Source organism: Lissotriton helveticus, chromosome 3_1 (assembly GCF_964261635.1).
Source record: "Lissotriton helveticus chromosome 3_1, aLisHel1.1, whole genome shotgun sequence".
Lineage (NCBI taxonomy): Eukaryota > Metazoa > Chordata > Amphibia > Caudata > Salamandridae > Lissotriton > Lissotriton helveticus.
The window spans coordinates 1,428,787,333-1,428,805,920 of NC_136061.1; the positions used below are offsets into that span (position 1 = coordinate 1,428,787,333).

The 18,588-nt window shown below is 42.4% G+C and overlaps 1 protein-coding gene across 1 annotated transcript; it reads left to right on the top strand.

Moving 5' to 3' along the window:
- Positions 1-262: 262 nt before the first annotated feature.
- Positions 263-16,323, top strand: LOC144823505 (fibrinogen-like protein 1-like protein). The gene is made up of 3 exons (XM_078682080.1): positions 263-398; positions 6,460-6,649; positions 15,004-16,323. The coding sequence occupies exons 2-3, from the start codon at positions 6,469-6,471 to the stop codon at positions 15,699-15,701; spliced, it is 879 nt and encodes a 292-aa protein (XP_078538206.1). The 5' UTR covers positions 263-398; positions 6,460-6,468; the 3' UTR covers positions 15,702-16,323.
- Positions 16,324-18,588: the final 2,265 nt, after the last annotated feature.

Here is an 18,588-nt window from a genome sequence, read left to right on the forward strand (position 1 = left end):
TCACTGCAAAGGTGCAATGTTACATCATTTGGCCTTTCACTCATAAAAAATAAAACCTACGTGACAACTGGCCGAGCCCTCGTGAGCTACAGGATAACAACTGCTTGGGGCATGCGCAGACCTATTTTCGAGCATAGCACATTTGTGCGAATGTTGCAGGAAGTTGGTCAATAGTTTATTCTCTTTCTCTGTAAACGCTCACCTGCAAGCTGTCAACATCTGCTGGGAAGGCGTCATAAACGTGGCATTTTGCACCATCCCCTTGAGTAAATAATGAGGATGATGTATTTGCCTTGCTGAAAAGGGTATAAAACGATAGTCAGTGAGTTGCCAGGATCTCATTTGACGTGTGTGCAGAGGGTCACACAGTCCGATTTTCAGGAGGCAGAAGGCGCCAAGTAAGTTGCGAACACGTTTCATTCTGTTCCAAATTAACCTCCTTCGCATTGGTTTTAAGGGAGACATAATGTGATCGTATGTTAACTTTTTCCAAGGGTTAAAAGAGGCACAATACTTTGGAATGTTCCATACAGGGGATCGGATGTTGCTGTAGAATGTCGTAAGTCTTGAAGCCGGAAGCGCGAGATGCTTCTGGAATGTAAATGCGGCTTCTGATAGGAAAGTGTGAGGGTGAAAAGATCAGACTCCCGGCAGATTTACAGTGAGAAAAAAAAGCAAAGACTTGAAGCAGAAAAGACAGCCATGCAAAGGATGCCTGGTGCGGGGGGATGAATGTTGGAAGCCGAGAGAAGAGGGGGAATTAAAGCTGCACGTTCTTCTGCGGCATAAACAACAATCAAAATGGCTGCGTCATGCATAATGTTTCTGCTGTATGCCTATTTTTCACACACCATGATGCAGTACTTCTACTACACAATTTATTCCCACTTTTATGTTCTTATTTTCATCCTGCGTTACAAATGTAAATATTGTTTTTCATTTATTGGAGTGGTCTCACAGTTGTGTGGCTGCTTCAGAGTGGCGACAGAGCAAAAGAAAGGGAGAGGGGAAACAGCCAGGAAAGTGAGACTGTGGCTTCATGTTATTTCAGCTTCAGTCAGTCGGAAGTACACGGGAAGAAAGTTCATGAATTTACCATCGAACCTACCATTTTTATCATCAAAGCTACATTGAAGTGGGCTTTTACTCTAAGGCCATGTTGTCTATGTAGGTAAAATATCAAGATGCCTTGATCTTTCCCAATGTTTAGTGCATTGTTTCATGTGCCACATTCAAGTTACCAGGTAAAAATCACTTTGGGCTTTAGTCTGTATAAACAAATAATATTGTATATTTCACAACTTCGTATTGTTTGTAACAGGCTGTGCGGAGAAGTTATAGGTTCAATTAGAGCGTTTGTCTGAAGTGGACTTGCACAGACCACTGGTGGTTGGTAGCTTTGATCTCTTTCCTGATGCAGGACCTAAAAGAGTTGAAACATGTAGACGTGTGTGGACACTGGAAGTAACCCAAACAGCCTAGGGTCATCCCTAATCTTCACTTGAGGAATATTGCCAACTAAGGATACATTACTGATTTAATGAGAAGGAAGAATGAGAGGTGTTCAATGAAACATATAAATTTGGGGACAATCAGTCTGCCTAGGATGGGAAATAATGCGATGGTCCTTGAATTACCATGCTGTTTAATGCATGCATTGATTCCAAGCCAGTTTCTGCACCCAAAACCCTCCTGCTAAAAACAAATTGTGCAGAAACACGGGATGAGACACAAGGTGCAAGGCCACAACTAGTGAACTTGGAATTGGACAGGATAGTATCACACATGGAGGTACTGCTCCTCCTGGGCTCAAATATTAATCAAAAGAAGAACTTAACTCACTTTTTGCAAGCCCCTGTTTGCGAAAGCCATTGTTTCTTCAATATGGCCGGTGAGCAAGTAGAGAGGCAGTAATGTTTGCTCTGTGTAGACATGGTCCTTATACGTCTGTTTGCTTGGACGTGTTTATGGAGACTGCTACAATACTCCTTCTCTAACACTTGTTTATTGGACGCCGTTGGGAGAGGGTTGTGGGAAAATAACTAACATATTTTATTCACCAACAAGTGTCACACATGATTCAATTTATTTATTTTATTTATTTGAGTTTTATATAGCGCTTAGCTAGACCCTGAGGTATCAGAGCGCTTTACATGATAAGAGTTATATAGGTTACAAGTTACACATTGTTACAAAAGGTACATCAATCGCAAGTTACATCCGTTGATTCATGGCGTGTAAAAGGGTAAGGGGGTAATGTAAATGGGTGTTGGGGAGGGAGATTTTAGTGGAGCATAGGCACAAGGTTAAGCAATGCAGGCAGGGGAGTGAGATTCAGGGGAGAGAGGAAAGGAATAGGGGAGGCAGCAAAGAATGTAGGAGGGAGGAGGTGGGGGAGCGGGTAGGAGACACAGCGAGGAGACAAGGAAGTAACTGTGTCTGAAGTCGGGCTGGGTGGGAGACAGCTCCCCGCGGTAAAGGGATCCTTCACCAGTCTTCCATTACGTATGATTTCCTTGTCGCGGTGGACTCTCTCAGCAGGGTTGCTGAGACTCCAGGGCATAGATGTTGGATACCTCCCCAACAAGGGGAGAGGAGTGCTTTCGTCGTGGGCACACTTAGAAGAATGAAGGAAAGAAGAGGAGGGGGAGGGGGTATTAAACCCAGCCTGAACACAGTGTCTGACGTGCGGCGGGTTAGGAGACGGTTCCCAGTGGTAAGAGGGTCGATCCCAGTCCTCCACTATATGTGACTCCCTTGTCACTGTGGACTCTCTCAGAGGGATCTCTGAGACTCCAGGGCAAAAATGCTAGATCCATCCCCAACAAGGGGAGTGGGAGTGCTTTGGAACAAGGGCATACTTATGGGGGGCCATTTTAGGGAGTCAGGCTGGTAGAGAGAGGTACTCACAATAGTGGGGGAAATGCGGTGCGCTGACTTGGATATTAGTTGGAGTGTGCAAACAGCTCAGTTTGGGAGTGCCCCGGAGTCACGGCGGTCCCCCACGGCGGTGATTAAGCCTGGCCCCAGCCCCCATCCTGACAGGGAAATGTGTGCTCCTCTGGGTGTTAGTGTTGATCGCGCTTTGATTGCAGGAAGGTCCGCCATCTTAAGGTCAAGCATCTGGGGCAGGCATACCAGAGGTGTGAGGTGAGAGAGCATGAATTGCATAAGGCAAGGGAAGGGCTAACATGGTTCACTTTGTGAGTAAAAATGTTCAATGTTCTTATAATTCAGCAACTATCCATCATTAATTTGTCAATGGATTAAGTATTCAGCCAGTTGGACGAATAAAATATTTTTTAGTTGCTGTACTTCACTGGCCCAAGAAGTAAAATCATAGATATATGGTTTCGGTAACATGCGTGTTATTTTTATAAATTAAATACTTAATCATGTGATCCTCGAAAGCTGGATTTTAATTGCAGTGAATTTTATTAGTCATGAATTAATTTACTTGACCGAGTTTGAGAGGTCAGAGATTTGAAAGTGGTAAACGTATTAATCCGCAAGCATTACATAGATTTTTAGGTTATCAAGAGTGTAGCTAACCTATGGTGTTTAGAGGCAGCAAAGAGGTTGTCTACACCGTGGAAAGGCTATATAATCATGTAATACACATTGGTTTACATATAGCGTGGACACAACCACATGAGTAGCGGCCCCCTTTGCATTGAACTTTTAAGAGTTACAACAAATGCGAACAAGTAACAATATGTTGAAGATAATACCTTGAAAGGAACCGGAAAAGGTAGCCTTGGAAGAGTAATTTGAATAGGTGAGTCTATTTGAATGTGTGGAAGTAGGTTCAGATTGTTTCCTTTCTGCTGTTACCTTCTCAGTACCCTCCGACATCAACAACTAAATACGCCTTGCACAGTTCAAATGCTGGAAGGGGTCGCCTGGTTAATATTTGCGCAAGTAGAAACATGAAGTGTAACATATTTTTTATAGCGCCAAAGGTAGCCCTAAAAGAAATAAAAGCATGAATCGAGACAAACTAATTGTACATCGTGGGATCCCGAGTAATAAGACAGAGGGAAGATAGGGGTAAGGTTCATGCACCTGTTTATGTCCTCATTGATAAGTACCAATGTATTTGTGAGTTTGCCACTGTCAAGTTGTGCCCAGTCAGGTGTAATTTTATGTCCTAAAGATCATAAAACTGTTGTTTCGCCCATCATAACAGGAGCAGTTGTATAACTGCCACCTTAGGAATCACCTCTGTAACACAGGGCTTTACGATCAGCTACTGTGCATGCTTGATATTTTGATCTTATGCAGTTTTACAATTTTTTCACCTTTTTTTTATCCACACATATTGACAGGTGAGTGTGTTTCAAGAGCAGTCAAAAGGGGGGGGTGCTGGATGCAGCAGTAACTGCAAAAGGAAAGAAATGATACAGTGAGACTAGCTACTCTGCAATAGGCTAATGACGCAATATTTTACTAATGCATATAGTAGGTGAGCTAGGCAGTGCTGTGACCTCCAAGAAACACGTTGGGCCCGATTCACAGAACTAACTTAAGACAAAATCCTAAACTTACTACCATTTTGGTATTCACAGAAGGCACTTACTCATTTTGGTATTCACAGAAGGCACTTACTCATTTCGGTATTTACAGAAGTTTAGACTCCTAACTTTAGGACTCCTAAATGCCTTCTGTGAATACCGAAAGTTTTAAAGTTAGGATTTTTCTCAGTTTAGGAGTAGGAAAGTTAGGACTCCTAAATGCCTTCTGTGAATACCAAAAGTCCTAAAGTTAGGTACAGTAAGTGCCTTCTGTAAATACCAAAATGAGTAAGTGCCTTCTGTGAATACCAAAATGGTAGTAAGTTTAGGATTTTGTCTTAAGTTAGTTCTGTGAATCGGGCCAATATTCTTCCTCCGTTCTTTGGAACACAATTCTATATGTTTGGGTATTGTTGTCTGCACCTCTTCAGTCTCATTAAACACACAAAAGGTGATGGAAGGAATGCTTGCAAGTAGTCTAACCCATTTCAATCGGTTTGTGTAGCATTCAATTCCACAGTTTATAACTCATTGTGCATTCCAGACAGACACCCATCTTATGCAAATCAGTACTGACTCTGCTCCTCGTGGGTACAGTCCATACCACAATACCAGGCGAGACACGCGCCAGAACAGAACACAAGCAACCCTAGACCAGTTTCTAGTTTAGAGCCTGTGACACAGCAAGGAAGGGACCTACATCTGGACGTTGTCTTGACCACTTAGGGTGTGACATCACACACAAAAGGTGATCGGAGGAATGCTTGCAATCTCTTTGAGTAGCATTCTTCCCACCCTTGGTTCTTCTCTTCAGGCTCACGCTATGGAAGTTAGCCAGATTCTGACATTCTCTAGCCTAGGGCTTGTTACTTTCATTGATACATTGGAAGGAGGCACGCAAAGGTGAGGAGAAGGGATACATCTCTACCCATTGGAAATTTACACAGGATTAGAGCGTGATGAGATAGCTGCATCCATACAAGAATGGGAGGGGTAAAGAATATTACAAGCTGAGCATGGGGAAGATGTGATTCATTCAGTAAATGATCATAAAAATTCAATACCGGTATGAATTTTTTACAACTATAATTGCCTTATAAATGTTAGGATTAGGGCCTGGAGAACTGTTTTTAATCCTGGATTTATCAAATTGTTTGATTCTGGCTAATTTAGCCTCATCTTCCTGTGACTTGGTCCCTTAAATGCCCAGACTAAGGGGCCGATTATGATCGCGGATAATCCGCATCCTCCGGGCCAGCGGAGGCCACCGCCGGCCTGGAGGATGCGGATTAACCGCTGTGGACTGAAAAAATTACCCCCCGTCAGATTAGGATGGCTGGGGGATATTTTTTCCGTCCGCAGCTTTTCCGCCGCGGTCGCCTTCCGACCGCGGCAGAAAAACTCTAACATGGCTGGCGGTGTCTATCAGACACCGCCAGGCATATTAGGATGGCGGTGGTCCTATGCCTTTCCACGGCGGCATTTCTGCCGTGGAAAGGCATATTGTCTTTTCTTTGGGGGCCCGTTGCGGCCCCCAGGGGTGAAGGGGGTGGGGGTTACACATGGGGGTACCTATGGTACCCCCCTGCCTTTGCGTGGACGAAGCGGCAGGCACCACGCGGTGCCTGCCGCTTCGTGCATGCAAAGGAAAACATACAGTTTTTAACCTTGCGGCGGGTGCTGCTTGGAGCAGCATCCGCCGCAATGTTAAATTTAGGGGATGTGACCGCCAGGGTGGCGGTCACATCCTAATTTCCATGGAGGGACCGCCGCTGCCCATGCGGACGGTCCCTCTTCCTCGGGGGTGGTGGACGGACGCAGGTCCGTCGCCATCCTAATAGGGCCCTAAGAGTGCTCGGAGACAATTTATGTTCTAGAATCAAGTGATATATAATAACCTGAATATTTACTAATGTTTTCCCTTGTCTTCCTTATATTCATGCAGATTCTTAAGATGCGCCTGGTTCCTGCCCTTCTCCTGGGGCCCCTAGGGCTGTTGATGGTCGTTACCTTGGGAGCGGCCCTTACAGAAGTATCTGAGGAAGAACTCATTCCTTTAATTGGAAACCGGCATGTCATAATGAATAAGCAGGCGGCACCTCTCTTAAACTTACCAAAAGGCAACATTATTTTAGGTAAATACCAGGGTCGGTTTGGTAACTCGGGCACTCGGGAAATGGTCAAAGTGCAGGGAGCCGAGTTGTAGCTGTGGGCTTCTTTTTTGGGCAGCCTGGGGACTGTCTGAGCTGCTTGGATGCTGCCAGCTGCCCAGTGGGTGCCTGAGTGACCTTTCTACAGGCAGATGGGCGGAGGTATCACTCTCTTTCTCTGGCTAGGCCAGCCCATTAATGCATGCTGATTGAGCGGGGGTAGGGGGCCTGAGCAGAAGTGGTCTGGTCTCACTTGCATTCATGGGTGGCTCAGCAGTGTGAACTAATCTGTGCATATTTTTAACTAAGTGAAGTTAATATACCATGCCTCTCACCCCCTTTCTTTTCATACATTCGCTGAAGCAGTGTTTTGCGGAAAGGCAATACGCAAATGTGGGCCACTTTTTTTGGTGTGCCCGCACAAATTTTTGATCCCAATCCAACCCTTGTAAATACTCGCATGTTAGTATTTCAACTTAAAATGATTCTTACTTCTCTTCCTGGGTGTTTAAAAAGGAAGGTAATTTCTCAATGCAAAACCTCATTTACCTCTAATTTACCGCTGTAAAGGTACTAGACCCTTGCCATTGTACATTACCTACAGGAGACTTTACATAAACATGAAAAATCAAAATACAATGAATATTTAAGCCAATGAAGAGAGTTGGTGAGTATTTTAAGGGGTTTCATTTTTTTAGTTAAAAGTGAAGTTTTTCTGACCCTTTATTCATTAGTCAAATATCAATCAGGTTACAGAATTTGGAAATTAGGAAACATAGCATTAATACAGAACATATTACAGTCTGCATATAAGCATCACATGTAGAAAAGAAAATGTGGCGTAAAATGTCAGTCAAAACTCTTAAAGAGTTTCTAAGAAAAGAGTGAGTCTTGCAAGGCTAATTAATAATTAATAAATGGCAAAAATCTCCAATAAAGAGACATAAATGCATAAGACAAATAAATCCTAGTGAAAGCATAAACTTAGAAATGTATCATCTAAACCTGTTCTATCCAGCTCCACTCTCTGCCCTGGTCTGATCAATCTGAGAGAGGCTGCTCCTGGAAAGCCCCCTCCTTCACAGACCACAAAGGAATGTGATCTGTCTTGCCAAAAATATGACGTGCAAGGCTCTCTGAAAAAATATGAGCAAGAACCCCCACCTTTCTCTGTCTCTCCTCAGACACAATCTCCACCCAGGCTGCACCCGCCCCCTAAAGCTATCACGCCTCCAAAGAGGTCATTATTTATACTCTAATTCTTAGCTGACTCTACTAATAATGTTGCATTTTTCAGTAAAGCTTTTACCTGATTGGTTAGCATAGATGGCATGAGGGTCTCACCATTCTGTTCTCATTGCAAATTCCAACGCATACCGGTTTTAACAAAGGAAGTGTAAATGAATAATACAATTATATGTTTTAACAGCATTTACTAGGAATTTTTTTTCAGTCTATTTCCTCCTTCCTGTTACATTGCACGCAGGAAGGATACTTTAACTAACACTGGTACATTGGCACGATCACAAGAATGGCCTTGATTCCTTCGTGTCTTGACGCACTTGGCAGTCCTGCGCATGTGTTTTTCAGCACGATTCTCAGCCATGCTTGTTTCTTAGGCAGCCATTGAATGGTGGGCCCATAAACAAAAACAAACATAAAAGAGTATTAATTTTTATGTAAATAAACCCATTATGTTTTCCCACCCCCATACTAGTACCCTGTATAAATGATTACCTAGCAAAAGCTATTAGTTTAAAGCAACTCTTCTATTATTTGTGCACAACATGCAAAAAAAAGTGCAATCTACAACATAGCATAAAACATGCACTAGTGTACATTTTCAAAGCGCACACAGTTAATACATACTCATAGCAACATGCTCTAATGTTTTATATAGCTTTTCATGCAAAATGCTTTAGCCCCGTGTGTTGTGTTTGTGCACGGTTAATTAATACACATTACAAGAAGATCTGTTATGAACTGAATATACATGGTCTAAATATGCAACAAAGCCAAAGTCTCTTAAGACAGGAATAGGAAATGTAGATTATAAGAAAAAGAGCTGGGAAGAGAGAACACATTCCATGGTTATCTTCAAAGCTAAAAAGGCCACTGAAATCACGAGTTTTCTTCTACACTGCAAAAAACACATGTTAATTCACCACAAGCATTTCAGACTGAAAGCACTGTGACCAGTCCTCATTTTATGTTTTTCACTTTGCTTTGCACCAAAATTGCCCCTTTAAAAAAAAAACATTTGACTAGGTCTCTTTTCATAATCTCATGTCCCATGTGTTTTCCACTTGCACCAAAATCTGCATGCCATTTTAAATGCAATCTGTCTGAAACACAAAACAGAGCGATGGTTAATCTTGATGAAATCTAGCTCTATTACAGTGGAGAAGAAATGTGAAACAAATAGAGAAGGCTAATGGGCCAGGTCCAGCAGGAGTCACGTTGTTGCTATAGCCAAGATGCAACAATAAACATGCTTCTATGGAGCATCATCATGGGTTTTGAGGCAGTTCGCGCAGTGGTGCGCATTGTATATGTGTTGTCATACAGTATGAGTACCCAGGACACACTATGCTCTTAATAGAGAAGGAATTAATTCATAGTACTGCATATGCTGGTGCAAAGGCAGAAATTCTGTCCTACACTCAGGGCTTCAAGTGGGCCGGGTCCTGCTGGTGCTGAGCACCGGCAGTTCTAAAAAGCAGGTGCCGAGATGGTTCCCTATTAGGCTCTTTGTTTTTGCCCTCACCCTGGGCCTGAAAAACAAATCTTAACTCTGCAGCAGTGCCACCCTTCACTGCCTTTGATTTAACTTTAAAGAGACTTGTTCTTGTTCATAGTGTCATTATTTCAAACTGAAGCATTTTCAATATTATATACAATGAAGCCATCGTTGTTGCTTATTTATTTTATGCAACTACCAGCCAACGACAAAGCCAATAGTCCTGGCTTGTCGTAGGTGTAAAGTTACTTGCATTATTATATATCTGGATGCACTAACAGAAACAGCAAAATACCAGGAGGGCGGCACACTCTGCTAAACACAGGCTATTATCTTAGGTTTTTTAAGCCACAGCGTTAATTACATAGGTCACACCCCTTTGAGAGCCCCCCCAGTTTTTTCATCCCACTTAAAGCCTTACCTACACATGAGCACAACATATCGGCATAAATCCCACCAGAGAGAGGTGTCTGAAGTAGGTCAGTTAGGGCCATATACAGGACATATTTGACTGTTAGACACATAAGGTACATTTCCATACAAGGAATCTAACTGCAACTCATTTACATTGTCTTTAGATTCTCCTGATAAGTTAGGTCTGACACTCTTGGACATAGATAGTTATCCAGGGAGATGGGTAGGGCCAGTAAAATCTACGTTCTGCTTTGTATAAGTTCTTATGCCCGAGGGACCAAACCAGCCAAACAGATAGAGAAGACCTAAGGAACAATGACCAACAATAATATATATATTGACATGTCTGATTTTTGATTCGATTAAAGAAATGTATTTTACATGGACCTGCTCTGTCATTTGGTATTTGAAAGGGTGAACTCGAAATGTCACCTTTGCCTAATCAGCACTAAACAGGGTCAAAATGTAATGGTCTCCCTTCTGCTCCTCGTAATTCATTCTTCACCCCAAATCCTTCCACTCCCTTTCCCCTCTCTTCTTTCTCTTACTTGGTCTGAAAAACCACTCCACCAACTTTTCGCAGGTTTCGCATGGCTTTTCGTATTTAATTCTGAGTTTTTGTACGGGTAGGGTGAAGAGCTTGGAAGCACCCTCTGCTAAAATATTCAACCAAGAGGCAGGAGAGACTTGGATCTAAGGTGAATATGGATGCTTAAAAAGCCACATTACAGGGGCCCTCTGAATTATGCCAGTAAGGATGGAAAGTTCTAAGACTAAGGCTCTCAATTCGAGTGGTGCGGTAGGCCTGACGAGAGGGCAAATTGGCGTTTCCATCTGAATTGGGATTACAACTGTTACACAATTCACAATTCATGTAGTGATCGAGAACTGTTTGTCTGTGACATTTCCCTGGTTGAAATGTGGCAAAGTTTTTACAGGAAAAAAAGTCAAGATTCTGAGGGGCAGATTTACAAGAAAGTGACGCATCTGTAGAGATGTGTCACTTTCCCTGCGCCACCCTGAGAAACCCTTGCACCACCATGGATGCACCGTATTTACGATAAGGCGCAACATGGCGCAAGGATCTGTTGGGGCAAAAGTCACGCATTGCTGGAGTCATGTCGCAAGCACGACGCATTCCAGCAATATATTTTGAGGCCTATTCACACTACACTGCGTCACTCCTTAAGCCTGCTTCAACCAGGTGTAAGGTTTTGACACAGTGGCATCCTAGAAGTGAAGCAGTGAAATCTTCTAGATTTCACAAATCTTCTAGATTTCACTGCGTCACTTTTATGAGGCTTTCCTGCGTGTGAATGCTCCCCTGCATACATTATACCTGACGCAGATATAATGTGACGCAGGGCTTTACAATGTGACGCATTTCTCTAGATGCGTCACATTGTAAATTGGGCTCATTTTTTACGCCGCCGCTGCTTCCCAAAAGTAATGCAACGATGGCGCTAAAGTGTCACAAGGCGCTTATAAATCTTCCCCTGAGTTTTCAGCTCAGAATGGGGGAACCAAGCAGCTTTACCACATTATGCCCCATTGCAACACTCAGAACTAGGAGTGGGGTTTTAATAAAGCACTGTGTCAAAATTAAACCCCTCCTGGCATTATCTCAGTCCCTTAATATTCAACTGCAAATTCCTCTCCAAGCCGTGAAAAGTCTGCAGTTGGGTATTTTCCTTCAGGTTTACAGTTAGGAGGGACAGCGATACATGCGTCCTCTTTAAGATTATCTGCAAAAACTGTGGCTGAAAGCCCTGGATTCTTAGCTTTACTCTTTTTCAGTGCTGAAGCCCCACATTGGAACTGAAAACCCAGACAGATGTCACCAGCCAGAGGGATATTCTGTGTCCTCGTGTGTGATCATAGGTGCTGCTGCTGGACTGAGTACAGTGATGTGTGTTTTCACTGGACGACCCATTTTAAGAGTGTCCTGTCTAATGTGACTGCAGGGCTGCAAGTTAAATGGTGAGCGAGCAATAAAAAGATTTAAAAAAAAATAGTGATAGAGAGCCTTCACAGTGAGGCTCATCCGGTCTTTCACGTCAATTCATGTTTCACTTTCTTCCTTTCTCCGTCCGCAGATCTCACCCTCACCTTTCACTTCCTCTGCGTTTCTCGCTCTCTCCTTCTGTTCCCTTTGCTTCTCTTGCTCTGTCCATGAACTCCCTTCATATGTCCAGGGCTTTAAGTGGGCCGGGTCCTGCTGGTGCTGAACACCAGCAGTTCTAAAAAGTAGGTGCTGAGACGGGTCCCTATTGGGCTCTCTGTTTCTGCCCTCACCTTCAGGGTGAAAACCAAATCTTAACTCTGTAGCTGTACCACCCTTCACTGCCTTTGAGGTAACTTCAAAGAGACTCTTTGTAGCACTTTCACAGTCTCATAATTTCAGAACAGAAGCATTTTCAATTTTATATACAATGAAGCAATAGTTGTTGCTTATTTATCTTACCAACTAACAGCCATTGAAAAAGCCAATAGTTCTGGCTTGTTGTAGGTGTAATGTGACTTGTTGTATGATATGTCTGGATGCAATGACAGACGTAGCAAAATCATAGAGCTTCTCCTTCTGAACCCTGGTTCGATGACACATGGAGACTACAAAAAAAAAGTTGTCGCCAGCAGGAAAGGAAATGGTGCATCAATTATGAGCCACTAGATCGAGATTTATATAAAAAGGCCATTTCAATGTATAAAGACATGATATTGAAATGATATAAAGTTACCCAACAGCAAAAATTCAGTCTTCAGTAAATCCCTCTTAAGAGCTGTTTATGGTAATAAAATAATTGACAAAGGCTCCCGATGCCAAAAATAGCTTTGCTGATCAAGCTTTTGCAATGATCTCGCCTCATTCTTCAGATCTAAGGTTGAGCCCATCTATTATGCACCCTCATCTAGTCCATCAATCTCCTCTTCTCTTGAAGAACAGGATATTAGGGTTGAGCAGGAATTCACCACTACTACTTGTTGCATTCTGTTATGTATTTTATTTGTGGGTATTACTTTAAGTGCTACATTCTGATTGGAGCTCTAGATCATATCAGTTCTATTGTAGATTATTCATGAATAGTCGTTTGTCAGCTGTGAAGGGACAACCAGATTATCTCTTGTGTTCACAATAAAAGTTATATATACTTTTATACAAGTTTATGCGGGAGGCGATCTTCCTTTAAAACACTACTCCTTCAAACAACTTGGCCCCTCAAGATACTATTTCTGATGGTTCTCCTCTGGACAACAAAGCGTTAACATCTTTCTACCACATTTGTTCAGCGACTACTTAGTTAGGTCAAATCTGGTTCTCCACTTGATCCTTGCCTTGATAAAATTCTCAACTTTACAACAGAAACTGTAGCTAAATACCTTACCAACACCTTTCAAAGGATGTTCGAGACAGGACACTTCCCCAAAGAGTGGAAAAGAGCATCCACACTCCCTCTTCTAAAAGAGCCCACATTGGATGGTAAAGTTCCTAATAACTATCACCCAATCTTGTACCTTCCCTTTCCGTTGTAGGTTGTAGAGCAGGCTATCAATATTGAACTGTCTGAGTTAATCAGGAGCAATGTTCTTTTAGATGATACCCAATTTGGCTTTTGCGAAGCCAACATAGCAGAGATTCGGCCCTCATCACTGCCTCTGAAGAACTTAGATGCCTCGGTTCTACTGGACCTCTCGGCAGCATTCAACCCGGTAAATCATGGTCTTCTTAATGACTGTCTGTCTTCTCTTGACATCAGAGATACGGCTCTTTAGCTTTTAAAGTCCTTTCTCTCAGACCGAGAGCAGTTTGTTGCCTTAGATGAGTTTATCTCCCCAACCTTTTCTTTACCTTGTGGGGTTCCACTGGGCTCGTCCTTAAGCCCCACTCTTTTTAATCTGTATGTCACCCCCTTGGCAGATTTGATTAAAAGATTTGGTTTTGCAGAGCTGTCGTATGCAGACAACACCCAAATTGTGGGGTCAGTGGCTAGTAACCCTGACTACACTGCCTCCAAGTTCCATGACTTCATGGTACAGATCAGAAAATGAATGACTCAAAACTACCGTAAACTGAACTTAAGCAAATTGGAGGTATTGCTGTTTGGCAAAAGTTCATCTTTCTGGTCTCCTAGATGGTGGCCACAGGACATTGGCAGATTTCCCATTCCTGTTCCTAAAGCAAAAAATGTAGGGGTTGTCTTTGATAGGCATTTCAACACAATCACATCTGGGTCATTTAATGTGACCAAAATGCTTAGGAAAGTTCTTCTGTTCTTGTTGAACCACCTCAGGAAAGATGTAGTTTCCATTCTCATCATTTCAAAAAAGACTATTGCAACGCACTGTTCATCAACATCAAGAAAAGATGCCTACAAAAAAATGCCAATACTTCAGAACACTGCACATGACTTATTTTGGGAATTCCCAAGTACCATTCTGTTTCCCAAAGTCTTGTACAGCTACATTGACTGACTGTGAAGAAACAAATTAATTTTAAGGCACTCTGGATTGTCTTTAAAGGAATTCATGGGGTAGGAACTAAATATCTTCAGACTTTGCTTTAAATAGTTCTTGCCCAGCAGATGTCTTAGATCATCCTCAACTTGAAACCCAGTGGTTCCTAAATTCAAAAGATTGTGTTATCTTCAGGTCGAGGGTTCCGATGTCTGCATGGAGTGCACAACCTTCCTTTCATGTGAAATCAATTCAATAAGTACCACTGAGTTGGGCAAAAAACATCTATCACTAAAGTTTTAAGAGGATAATCAAGCTGATGATTTTGATGGATGGCTCTGTTAGCTTGATCCCAAGTTTGAGCCTAGCACTAGGAAACGACTTTAGTTTTATGTGTTTGATGGTGTACGTTTAATGTTTATATTTTTTAATTGAACAACATGGCCTTTTATTGAAAAATTGCAGTTGTTTTAGGCAAGTCTGATAATTACTGCTCTTTCTATTAATGTATGCAAGCTGATGTGATGATAAGAGGACCTGTCTATTTCCTGGAAACCATTAATGGGTTCCCCTTCTTATCATGGATCTTATCGTTAGCGCGGGGAAGCCTCCTGGTAGCCATGCGCTATATAAAATCCCTAATCAAATCAAATCAAGCAAATCACTGACTGAGATCTTTAAAGTACACTTAAAACATTGCAATAAATTTAGCCTTTGTTGTTCCTTTTCACAGAATACTTTCCAAAAGACTGCAGAGACGCTTACTTGCGTGGCCATAGAAGGAATGGGCTCTACGTCATCAAGCCAAAATTCGGGCCCCCGCTGATAGTCTACTGTGATTTGCACACTGATGGTGGTGGCTGGACAGTCTTACAGCGAAACAACAATGATAAAACATTTAAGTGGTCTTATCCGTGGGACCAGTATAAATTTGGGTTTGGGAATCCGATGGGCAACCACAGGCTTGGCAATGAGTTTATTTACCTTCTAACCAGGCAGAATGGATTCACTGTCAGGTTCTCAATTGTCGACTCCCAAGGGCAAACCCGTAATGCTGACTACCATAGCTTTAGATTGGATAGTGAGAAGAATGGGTACGCTCTGCGGCTCGGTGACTATTCTGGAGATGCTGGTGATGCACTTACTGTCATGAATGAAGCCGGTGTCCACGACAACATGAAGTTCACTACCCACGACTGGGATAACGACAGATGGAAACGCAACTGTGCTGATGAACATGAAGGTGGCTGGTGGTTTGACAGCTGCCGGTCTGCCATCCTCAGCAGTGATTTGGGTATTTTTTGGTCTGGGTTATGTGACCAGTCTAAATCTTGCAGTTTAGCCACAATAATGATCAAACCCAACAATAAAAATTGTGAGGCTGCCAATAATCCAAATATTGGGGTACCTCCCGTCCACCTGCCCTCCTGAGAACATTTGGACATCTTGTGACCAATCACACTATGACTCCAGATGAACTTTACAGCCACATCAGAGAGTGGGAGACCACATCAATTTATTAGTTTGAGAATTTTTAGAAAACGTTAGAAAATGTACAAGTGCATTACACAAGTGCAAAATTCCTCACCGAATAATAGAATGGGGTACTGAGCACTTCCCGGGAAAGTGCACGGTGCACACAAAAGTGAAAAACCTGCTCATCTTTGTAAAAACCATGGATAACTGCGATTTGGTCCTGAACTTAAAGAATAGCTAATATATGATGTAAAAAAAGACATCAACACAAAACATTGTTTTGTCGCAGTTTTGTCTTGCAAACACTTCACAGCTTATCTCGTTTACACGTTGCTGTATAATTAAAAAGAAATCCACTGTAGGTCGATGCCATTATTTGTAAATTTGTGTTTTCCTTTCTTCATATGCGAATTAATTTTCCCTCCTTCGTATGATCCATAAGTGGAGATCTGGCAAGAAAATAAATGGATTTGTCATCACTGTACACAATCAAGAGGATGTTTCAGCACTTGCAGTAAAAGTTACATTGTTGATTAACTGTAGACGGCTTAGGCACTCAATAAATTAGCACATTTGAGGTCTGTCTCATGTTTCTTCATTTAAGTATAACGTGAGTTATCTTTCAAAAGTATTGTTGTAGTGGCAACAAGGTTGTTGGTGTGTGTTGTTTGCACTGATGTTGTCTGAAATTGATGGGTTTCGAGGGCAAAAATATTCATCTCCAAATCCCAAACCATTGATGTGTTTCCATTTGTACAATATGGGTAACATGGGGAGGGGGGTCTGCACAGATCATTCTACCAGTGTAACTTCCCACTCTCTAAATATGATGAAGCTCTGCACACCAAGGGGCCTATGTACAAGCCCCTATCGCCACCACAGCGTCACTTTTATCGACATTGTGGTGGTGAAAGGGGCTGTGCCTTATTTACAAGGCAGTGTGAAGCCACTTAACGTGGCGTAATGCTGCCTTGTAAATAAGGCCCCATTTCACGCTATGGTTAGCATGAAAGGGGTGGGCAGTGGGTGTTGTGGTGGGCGTTCCACCACAACACCCATTGATTTTGACGCTGCCCCCTATGTACAAGGGTGGCGTACATAGGAAGCAGCACCAAAATTAAGACCAGGTAAAACCTGGTCTTAAGTTGTCAAAACGAGGAGAAATGCATTATTTCTCCTCGTTTTTGCTTTTTTTGTGTGCTGCTTCGTGCAGCAAACATGAAAAAAGCAAAATCCCTTTAAAAAATTGTCAGTTTGTGATTTTTATGTGTGTTGCATGAAGCAGCACACATGACAGTGACAGAATGGCATTTTAGGATTGTTTATGTGCAGGAAGGGACACCTTCCTACACATAAACAATCCTTCCCTGCACGCAGAGACCCTTGCACTATGGTGGAAGGGTGCGTGCGTTGGGGCTAAGTTCCTAAACTTAGTGCCATCGCAGGGGGAAACACAAGGCTGCACCACATTCTTGTAAATATGGTGCAGCCTTGCGTTTCAAAAGTGGCTGAGAGAGGCGTTAAGCCAGGAAGGCTAACGCCTCACTTTGTCACTTCCCTTGTACTTATCCCCCCAAGAGTGAGGGGGGGTGAAGTTAATTTAGCAAGGATGCGCAACGTAGTCCCAGAAAGGTCTGCTTCATATCAGCTTCTCATGATAGCCAAGTCAAATAGAAGTGCATGCAATGAAACTGAATGAAAACTAATTTACAAAGTTAGAGGCTATCTTGAAAAATCAGGCATGGGTTTCGCCATCTTGGACCTACATTGGACACCCTTGCCCTGTAGCATTACTACATATGCACTTGAGGCTAACGTGTCCTGTCTTTTCAGTGGTTGCCCCCCTTTGGATCCAAATTATGTATTCAGTGGCAATACGTCTGTTTTAAGGGTTGCTCCCGGAAGCACTTCAATCATGAGCGCAAGCAAAGACAGTCCGACTTGAACACAAGTTAGATGTCAACATTGCCGAAAGACCTTGAATGTTGCCCCAAACCATTGGGACGTCAAGACTGATGAACACAGGATAGTGCCTTAGCTGGACGAGTGTATATGCTTCCTAGACATGAAATAGAGTCTGGTGAGGTGATATCAGACCAAAGATCTAATTTAACTGTAATATTCAATGGAATATGCATTTGTCTCACTGAATAGAATTTACTGCTCAATGGATTCAAAGGAGCATAGGCAACAAAAGGTTTCACATGTGGATAAAGTGTTGATATGCTTATGTAAAGAGCCTAGGCAGCCTAATAATTCAATGCAATGATGCTTATACATATCAATAAAAATGAACGCCAAGAAAAACCGTAAAGAGACCAATATATTTTATTATCAAAATAATAATTAAAAACGTACGCAATTCTGATAAATCTGTTGACAATGTCCTATCCTATAGCTAATCTACAACATGGTGTTCAACCATAGTTTCATGATCTAATCAAAAAGATACATGTCAAAAGTCATGAAAATCAATACAATTGCATGCAGAAAATAAAGACCGGAAGTGGCTTAGATCATGGCTGATTCTTGGTGGGACTGAGTCCAATAAGCATCATTGCATTGAATTATTAGGCTGCCTAGGGTCTTTATAAACAGTATGTTTTCCCTGCCCTGGGAGCTTTCTGTACTAGATGGGGGTCCTTGTTGTTCACACTCAAAGTGTTGATAGGTGCAGTGATGGAATTGTAATTATCTGGCATTAATCTCTGCGGTAGGATTTTAAATAATGCGCCCAGAATGTGCATGTGCAACTAATTTATAGGATTGTGGTGTCAACATCACCTGGTTTGCAGTGAATCCCAAACCTAAGATGATAACAGGTTCCATCTATCAAGGATGT

Excerpts from the sequence above, each read along its gene's own strand:
- LOC144823505 (XM_078682080.1), top strand. The coding sequence starts at position 6,469 with ATGCGCCTGGTTCCTGCCCTTCTCCTGGGGCCCCTAGGGCTGTTGATG. Across the intron at positions 6,650-15,003 it reads AAAAGGCAACATTATTTTAG|AATACTTTCCAAAAGACTGC; the intron begins GTAAATACCAGG and ends TCCTTTTCACAG.